The 9,370-nt window shown below is 27.8% G+C and overlaps 2 protein-coding genes across 2 annotated transcripts; both read left to right on the top strand.

Annotated features, from left to right (window-relative positions):
* The first annotated feature begins 552 nt into the window (after positions 1–552).
* On the top strand, positions 553–3,891 carry LOC125589814. The gene is made up of 2 exons (XM_048762338.1): positions 553–2,172; positions 2,272–3,891. Exon 2 carries the CDS (start codon positions 2,331–2,333, stop codon positions 3,153–3,155), a length of 825 nt encoding a protein of 274 aa, XP_048618295.1. The 5' UTR covers positions 553–2,172; positions 2,272–2,330; the 3' UTR covers positions 3,156–3,891.
* Positions 3,892–4,122: 231 nt separating this feature from the next.
* On the top strand, positions 4,123–6,244 carry LOC106391205 (uncharacterized protein At4g15970-like). Its single transcript, XM_013831809.3, has 3 exons — positions 4,123–4,490; positions 5,093–5,458; positions 5,647–6,244. The coding sequence occupies exons 1-3, from the start codon at positions 4,266–4,268 to the stop codon at positions 6,127–6,129; spliced, it is 1,074 nt and encodes a 357-aa protein (XP_013687263.1). The 5' UTR covers positions 4,123–4,265; the 3' UTR covers positions 6,130–6,244.
* The last annotated feature ends 3,126 nt before the right edge of the window (positions 6,245–9,370 follow it).

Here is a 9,370-nt window from a genome sequence, read left to right as displayed (position 1 = left end):
ATAAAATAATCAGTAGAACACAATTTATAGAAATCGATATAATGATTTGATTTTCTTATATAAAACATTATATTCGTATATAAGGAATTATAATAATTATTTATGTCTTATAGTGTCCATATACATCTTATATGTCATTTATAAAAATTAAAATATTTACAAAACTATCTATCATGGCTTACAAATTTATTTTATCTTAATTTAAATGATTTATATGAGATTATAAAAATTTTATAAAAACTAAAAATTCTCCTATATATTAAACGAGAAGTCACTTAAGTAATTTTTACTTACATGCCGATCATATGTGAAGTCTTAAAAAATTTGTTATGATTTGCTTGGTCGATAAATTTTAATTTTATTTATTTTAGATTAGATTTAAAATAAAAATAAATCTAGAACCAATTAATATCACTTTCCAAATAATCTAAATTATATTACAAATAATGATTTATGGAACTAATTGTTGAAATTTTATAAAAAATAATAAGGTTTGATCAATTATTTTTTATATTTATAAACTAAATAATATAATGAACGAAACTTTTTATAATTTTAAATTATTTTTATTAGATCTAAAATAAAAGATAAGTGTAAAACTAATTATTATCACTTGCCAAATAACCGAAATGATAGTACAAATAATAATTAAAGGTAGTTAATTTTCAAAGTTATAGAAAGTGTAATAATGTTTGATCAATTATTTTATATTTATATACTACATAAAAATGAATAGAAAAATATATATAGAAATCTATATAATGATTTCATATGCATATAAAAATATAGTTGTTTCTATAATAATTATTAATCTCTTATAATGTCCATTATACTTTATAAATAATTAGGTTTTGAAGATTGGACGGATTATATTTAATGGAACATGTGAGAACTTTGGTTTAAAAAATGTTTTGCATTTAAGTCAAATAATATACTGAATAAGATAATGTTATGATTGCAAAGAATTCTAAGGGATTTTTGGTTTATTGATTGTATGTTTTGTATTACTATTTAGAGAAAAAAAAATATTTGGCAAAAAATAAGAAGAAACCGAAGAAGATGCATAATATGTGTTAGTGAAGTTAATGTGATAATTACATATATAATTCCACAAGCATTTGTTATTACTAAATATTCATCATTTATTTTTACATCAAATTTGTAGAAAATTTACGATAGTTTTTCAAATTATTTGAAATTAAAAATTATATTTTTAATGTATCAAATTATATGACATTGTATACATAATATATATTTTCATACAATACTTATATCCGCGAATTCGCAGACAATCACCTAGTTTCAGTTATATATTGATGACAATCATTTTAGATGTATCTTTAAATCATATAAATTATTATAACGTTCTAAATATTTATATATGGACCAACCAAAATACAAAAAAGAAAACTTAAAAGGAAACGGATAATGTGTCAATTATTATGGTCCAGCCCGTATAAATATTCAAATAATTAGATTGTGACATTGTGCATCCTGAGTCTCTGGTGCCTTTTTATCAATAACAATATCCATTTAATATTTTGTCTTCTAAATCTGCCTATGACGCCACCAACTACACAACTTAACATGTCACCAAGCTAATAGAAACCTCAGAGAATAACATAAATTATTGTGATGTGATAATACAACACAAAGATTCCAGTGGATCATCGACTGCGTCAACCTGATCTGAAACTTTCTCAACACAAATATTTGGGTGACTTTTAGAAAAAGAAGCTAAAACAAATATATGCCGGCTTGAATACGTGCCCAAAAACAAACAATATGCTTATGGAAGTTCACATGGACTTGTACATATATATAATATGAATGAGCTAAACTCAAATGTCTGGTTATTGAGCTGTAAATGCATATGGCTAAGATTGAGGATGGGGAAGTAACATGTTCCTAACAAAATATGTAAGCACTTTAACAAGCGATTTGGAAATTTAAAATTGCCTACTCCTGAAGTAAAGAAAGATGGAAATCTTTGATTCCCTTGGGCTGAGAAGATGAACCCATCTGCTAGGAACCTCTACAAAACAACATCTCCCACATACTTGGAAGATGGTACTCCAATGGTAACAATTCCGAGCAAACTTCTGCTTCATGGTCCTGAAAATCAGAAAGAGTATATTATTGGCCAGTTTCATCGCTGTTCTATTCCGTCAGGTGGGCTTGTTCATGCTGTAGTTAATAGGATTTGGGGTAAGAAATGCAGAATCCTTTCTAGGAAACTAGGTGATTCTTCTTTTTTATTCCACATTCCAGATGTATCTACACGTTCTTGGATTCTTCAGAGGGGATTATGACATGTGGATGACTGCTTGATGTTTGTAGCTCCTTGGAGTCCTGCAGCTTCATTATCTCTTCCAGAGATTTCCACTATTCCAGTTTGGGTAACTCTAAAAAATATCCCCAGTAGGTTATACTCTAATCCAGGAATAAGCCGAATTGCCTCTGCCCTGGGAGCTCTAATGCTGACAAATAAGCCCAGACTTGACCCTACTCTCATGGGTGAGGCAAAAATCTTGGTGGAAGTTGAATTGGACAAGCAATTCCCGCAGAAGATCACTTTGAATGACAAAAGGGGTACTATATCATTGGTTGATGTAAAGTATTCATGGATCCCAACAAAGTGTGGTAAGTGTGGACACTTAGGCCATAAAGACTCAAGATGTCTGCAAAAATCTGCTCAGCCTAGGAACTCGAGTCATCCGTCTAATGATCAAATAGGAGCTTCGCTTGCTTCTGCAAGTGTTTACCCTTCTGTTTTTGTCCCTGAAGTTGCTACAGATGATATGAGTATTTCTGCTTCTGTTACTGTGGCAAGGACTGATTCAGCCATTATTCCAACAGTCTCTCCTCCAGTTGCTGCCGTTGCGTCAGTCACAAGAACTCCAGTTGCTGCAGTAGCGTCCATCACAGGAACTCATGTTGTTTCCGCTGCATCAGTCACAGAACATGTTCCTACTTTAATGGCTCCCTCACCTACTGTGAATATTGGTTCAGTCCATGTCCCATCCACTTTAGTCTCGACCACAGTCATTCAAGCCATAGAAGCATTACCTACTACATCAGTTGCTACTCTAAAGTCTACATCAGTATCTGATGGCCAAGTACTAGCTAGCCTCTTCACCTTCATCCTTTTTTGAGATCCTCCCTACAGCTACCGAGTCAGAACCATCTACTCCAGCCACCATCTTTAAAGCAACAACAACAGCAACAGCCACTCCTTCTAGCAATTCAGCCTTGTCTGAAAATGCTCCGCTTAATACAGACCATACAACTACTTTGGAAGATCTTCCAGCCACATGGAGTGTTTTTTTAACGCCCCCACCCGAAGTTTCAAGTGATATTCCACCATATTCCGGAGGTTTGTCTTTTACTCCTTTCACAGGTGATTGCACAGGTTATTTTAATGAATTTGAAATGGCCCAACGATCACGACATGGAAGAGAGCTGAAACCATCTCAGAAGGTCCAAGATATGCAGTGGCAAACAGTAAGAGGTCGCAAAAGCCGGGACTGCCGAGGCAGAGGTCGTCACGGAGACCAACACTAAAGTTATTTAGTGAGCTAATCCCTCTCTCAATTTTTTCAAATGCTTAGAGATTTATGCTGTAATTCTCTAGCTCCATATGATTTTTCAATCATCTTTCTTTCACAAGCTTTACTTTGAACTCTATGATGTCAAATTCATAGCCTTGTAACTTTATTTTCAGCATTGCAATTTAAATATGAAAGCCTTTTACAAAAAAAAAAGAAACTTAAAAACTTTTATAGATGCAGAAGTAACATGCATGTTCCACTTCTCGCACAATGTGGAAGATGCGATTAAAAAGAGATTCGGATTGTTCCATGGATTTGAAAAAAATTATTTACATTTCTCCAACTCTCACCTCTTTGGTCTAGATTGCTTACATCACAAAGCAACATATAAACATCAATTTTTTTTTTGGTGTCATGCTAAAATGTGCTTAGAAGGTTAACATTTTCTTTGTCGTCCTGGTAATATAAGAAACCATTTCATTCAGTTTGAAAACTAACGAAAACATTAAAGAAAAATCAACTATTGTTCAAGATCCATAAACAATGGAATATTCTACTACAACTTGTATTAGCTTTTAGTATACAATATATTACAAACGCCTTAATATATAATGCACGTTTCTGTAACAAGTATACCAATGACGACTTTTTACCTTAGGGTGTTATTACAAGAAGCCACAAAAACGAAGAAGAATAAGAAGTCCAACAAAAAATATGAATTCGTCTTCCTCCTCTTCATCTTCCTCCTCTTCATCTTCTTCTCGCAGGAAATTTCTGGATACAGGATTTGCGATCGGACAAAAAGAAATAATAAGAATCTTGATTCTGTTTCTTGTTTTGACGGCTTCATGTCTGTTTTTATACAAAACAGCGTATCCTCTGCAACGACTTTCTTTCAACAATCTCACCTTTCTACTCGCTTCTCCATCTCCAGAAACGGTAAGCTCTCATCAGCATTCAGATCTGATTCAAATATTTTGCCCCTTAGTCTTCTGTGTATCTGTCTTATCTCATTTTTTAACTAATAAATTTGAGTCTACCTTATTTTGAACCCATTTGCACATGTGGAATCCAGTTGTTTTGATCGATATACTTGTTTAGATTTAGAGGAGCTATTATATTTGAATTATAGCCCTTGAATGTCTTTTTAACTAGCTTAGTTGATTTAGTAGGCTTCATCTGTATAATTTCCTGTATGATTCAACGTTGCTAGTAGTGGGTAAGACTTGAGAGTATAGTTGAGTAACCTTTTTATGTGTGTAGCTGAATTATTTTTAGTGAATTTTCTATTCTAAAGCACACATATATTGTAATCCTTTGTATGATGATCTTCTTGTCTATTAATGAATTAAGTTGGCAACCAAAATTAAAATCGAAAAATCTTAGCACCCTATAATAAATTAAAATATTAAAAGACTTTGTAACGCCTAAAAATTTTCAGTTTCATATTCTCAAAATTCTTTGTCTTCTAAAAATAGTCCATCTGCTTTACTTGTTTTTTTTTTGTAACTTGGCTTCCATCTGCTTTACTTGTTTTTCAGATAAAACCAGATATCGCTTTAAGGAAGATTTTGGAGAATGCGTCGAATGAGAACAATACAGTGATTATAACGACACTGAATCAAGCTTGGGCAGAACCAAAATCCATATTTGATCTCTTCTTAGAGAGTTTTCGTATTGGACAAGGAACACAAAAGCTTCTGAAACATGTGGTAGTGGTTTGTTTGGATCCCAAGGCGTTTGAACGATGCACACAACTTCATTCTAATTGCTATTACCTTAAAACCACGAACACTGATTTCTCTGGGGATAAAGCTTACAACACTCCTGATTATGTCAACATGATGTGGCGCAGAATCGAGCTGCTTATTCAAGTTCTCGAAATGGGTTTTAACTTCATATTCACGGTATCAAACTATGATCTTAATTCTTCATCCCTCTGTTGATTTTGTTCAAGATATATACAGAATCAATTGCTATAATTAGTAATATGTTGCATAAAAAAATAGCATAATGGTCAAAGGGTCAGTATGCTTTTACATTGTTATTAATCTGAGCTAATCACTTAACTATATATATATATATATATATATAGGACACTGATGTAATGTGGCTTAGAGATCCATTTCCCCGACTATATCCAGATGGAGACTTTCAAATGGCGTGTGATAAGTATTTTGGAAACCCTACCAGTTTTGACAACTGGGCCAACGGAGGTTTCGTATACGTGAGATCAAACAATCGAAGCATTGAGTTTTACAAATTCTGGTACAAATCTCGTCAGAATTATTCATGGTTACACGATCAAGATGTGTTCAACAGGATCAAGAACGACCCTTTGATATCTAAGATTGGCGTCAAGATTAAATTCTTTGATACGGTCTACATTTGTGGGTTTTGTGAACCTAGCAAAGACATAAACTTGGTTTGCACAATGCATGGTAATTGTTGCCTTGGTTTGGAGAAGAAGATTCAGGATCTGAATCTTATTCTTGATGATTGGAGAAAGTATATGTCGTTGTCAAAGCATGTGCAGAACACGACTTGGAGTGCTCCTTTGAGGTGCCTGGAGAAATAATAATTTATTCGATGAAAACTAAGAATGTGTTTAATTTTTGTAAGGAAAACTGTTCTACACTCTAACTTAATCAACTTGTTTTTTTTTTATAATCTTCGAATGTTGATGCATCTTATTTGTCTGAGTCGTAGATTAATTTTTATGTGCTAGAAAATAAAATGATTTTTTTTGTTCTGGGTTGAAGGATTATATGTTTAGAGTAGGACTCCACAATCGGGTTTTGCTTCAGGTTCCTTTGAGTTTCGGTTTTTCGAGTTCATAAATATCAGCTTCATTCGGATATTATAAAAGTTTGGGTTAGATTTGGCTCGGGTGTAGTCGGATTTGATTAAGGTTTAGTTACAAGTTAAAGAGCCGAATGAACCCAAAAAAAATTCGGTTTTGGATGTTAATAGAGTTATCAGTTCCAAAAATATTGATTTGTACTTGACTAAAGTCAAAATATTTCCGATATTTTCAATAAATTTTTGTATGTGACTTTTTAAAACCATATTGTTGTCCTTCAAAATCACTTCGAGGAACTCTTCCTTAAATTATATGTGACAACATCAGACATATCATGACAAACCAAATCTTTTACGAACAAAAATCAGACATAATGAAACATAAAGAAATTAACAATAACAATTAGCAACTCCATAAATTTAAGTCTATTTAAACTTTTAAAAAGACGACATTGTTTATATATATATATTATTTTCATTACATTTTGATATTATTTTTAAATTTTTTTATTTTATCTTCATTTTTAGATTTTAACAACGATATAAAGTTTATAAAAATAATTTTAGAGTTATATATATATATATATATGTTCCTAAATTTAAAATAAAATATATACTAATAAAATGAATTTTTTGAGGCTCCATAGAGCGTCCACATCAACGAAAAGAGATTCTTCTAAAAGATAACATGTGCCATTACTAAAAAAATAATAAAAAATAAATATACATATAAGAAAAAATAAATAATAAGTAAATGTACAATATTTTTTTGGTCAAAGTAAATATACAATATAAGAAATAGAAATATTACATTAAACAATAATAAGTAAATATACAATATAAGGAAAAATAATAATAAGTAAATATACAATATAAGAAATAGAAATATTACATTAAACATATATCATAATATTATCATTTGATATAAAAGCAAAAAAATTAGAATAAGAAAATATACAATTAAGAAATGAAAAAACTAAATTAAACACCTCTCTAAAAAATGTATAGTAAAATAAATAACAACTATATATAAAATATAAAAAATATAAATCTTATATTATAAATTTATATTAATATTAAAATAAATAAATATAAACTATAAGAAAAAATAAATAATACGTAAATATAGTATATAAAAAATAAAAATATTACATTAAATATATATTGTAATATTATCATTGATATAAAAGCAAGAAAATTAGAATAAATAAATATACAAAATAAGAAATATAAACAATAAGTAAATATACAATATAGAAAATGGAAAAACTAAATTAAACATATATATGAAAAATGTATAGTTAAATAAATAATAAGTAAATATACAACATAAAAATATTAGATTAAACATCTATTATAATAAAAAATATAAAAAAATAAATAATAAGTTAATATACAATACAAGAAATACAAAAAAAAAATACATTAGGCATCTATCTAAAAAATCTACAATAAAATAAATAATAATTAAATATATGATATAAGAAATAAAAATATTACATTAAACATATATCGTAATATTACAATTTGATATAAAATAAAATAGTTAAATAAGTAAATATACAATAAAAAGATAAATATACAATATAAGAAACAAAACAACTACATTAAACATCTATTTGAAAAATGTAGAGTTTTACATTTTGATTACTTTCAAATATTTTTATAAGTAAATATACAATAAAAAAACAAGAATACAATATAAGAAATATAAATATTACATGAAACATCTATCACGGTATTATCATTTGATATAAAAGTAAAAAAATAGAATAAAAAATATACAATATAAAAAATAAACAATAGGTAAAATACAATTAAGAACTGAAAAAAATTAAATTAAACATCTCTCTGAAAAAATGTATAGTAAAATAACAATAAGTAAATATACAATAGAAGAAATAAAAATCTTATATTAAACATCTATCGAAATATTAAAATAAGTAAATATACTATATAAGGAAAAATAAAATAGACATCTGAAAAACGTACATTAAAATAAATAATAAGTAAATATACAATATAAGAAAAATAAATATTACATTAAACATCTATAAATTATATTACCATTTGATATAGAAGCAAAAAAAAAAATAGAATAAGTAAATATACAATATAAGAAATGCAAAAACTACATTAAACATTTATCTGAAAAATGTATTGTTTTACATTTTTATTATTTAAAAGAAATAAGTAATAAGTAAATATACAATATAAGAAATAGAAATGTTACATATTATAATAAGTGAATATAAAATATAAGAAAAAATAAATAATAAGTAAATATAATATATAAGAAATAAAAATGTTACATTAGATATATATCGTAATATTATCATTGATATAAAAGCAAGAAATTTAGAATAAGTAAATATAAAAATAAGAAAATATAAACAGTAAGTAAATATATAATATAAAAATGAAAAAACTAAATTAAACATCTATCTAAAAAATATATAGTTAAATGGAAAATGTATAGTTAAATAAATAATAAACAAATATACAATACAAGAAACAGAAATAACATATATCGTAATATTACCATTTGATATAAAAGCAAGAAAATTAGAATAAATAAATATACAATATAGAGAAAATTTCTAACATGGTCATTTTTAAGTTTTTGTAACAAAAATAGTTTTAAATGAGAAAAATGACCCAAAATAAGTCTTATTAAAGAGTAAAAATACATACTTGTGGTTTATAGTTAAGGGATAGGGTTTTGAGGATAGGGTTTCAAATTTTAAAAATTAAAAAATTAAAATTAAATTTTCAAAATAAAATATGCTATTTTGGTCATTTCTCTTATTGAAGGCTATTTTTGTGATAAAAAATTAAAAGATCTATTTGAGAAAATTGTCCTATAATATAAGAAAAAATAAATAATAAGTAAATATACAATATAAAAAAGGGAAAACTATATCAAACATATATCTGAAAAATGTATAGTTTTCTATTTTTTTCTAAAGAAATATGTATTCACACAAACATAGAATTCACAATTTGTTGTTGTTCAG

This window comes from Brassica napus, chromosome C7, assembly GCF_020379485.1.
Source record: "Brassica napus cultivar Da-Ae chromosome C7, Da-Ae, whole genome shotgun sequence".
Lineage (NCBI taxonomy): Eukaryota > Viridiplantae > Streptophyta > Magnoliopsida > Brassicales > Brassicaceae > Brassica > Brassica napus.
The sequence above is the reverse complement of the archived record's forward strand: the minus strand, read 5'-3'. Positions and strand labels throughout refer to the sequence as shown.

What these genes read in the sequence shown, in the direction of transcription:
- LOC125589814 (XM_048762338.1), top strand. Translation starts at nt 2,331, where the DNA reads ATGTTTGTAGCTCCTTGGAGTCCTGCAGCTTCATTATCTCTTCCAGAG.
- LOC106391205 (XM_013831809.3), top strand. Translation starts at nt 4,266, where the DNA reads ATGAATTCGTCTTCCTCCTCTTCATCTTCCTCCTCTTCATCTTCTTCT. An exon ending in CTTCTCCATCTCCAGAAACG is followed by an intron (nt 4,491 to 5,092) that starts GTAAGCTCTCAT and finishes CTTGTTTTTCAG; the next exon opens with ATAAAACCAGATATCGCTTT. An exon ending in GTTTTAACTTCATATTCACG is followed by an intron (nt 5,459 to 5,646) that starts GTATCAAACTAT and finishes ATATATATATAG; the next exon opens with GACACTGATGTAATGTGGCT.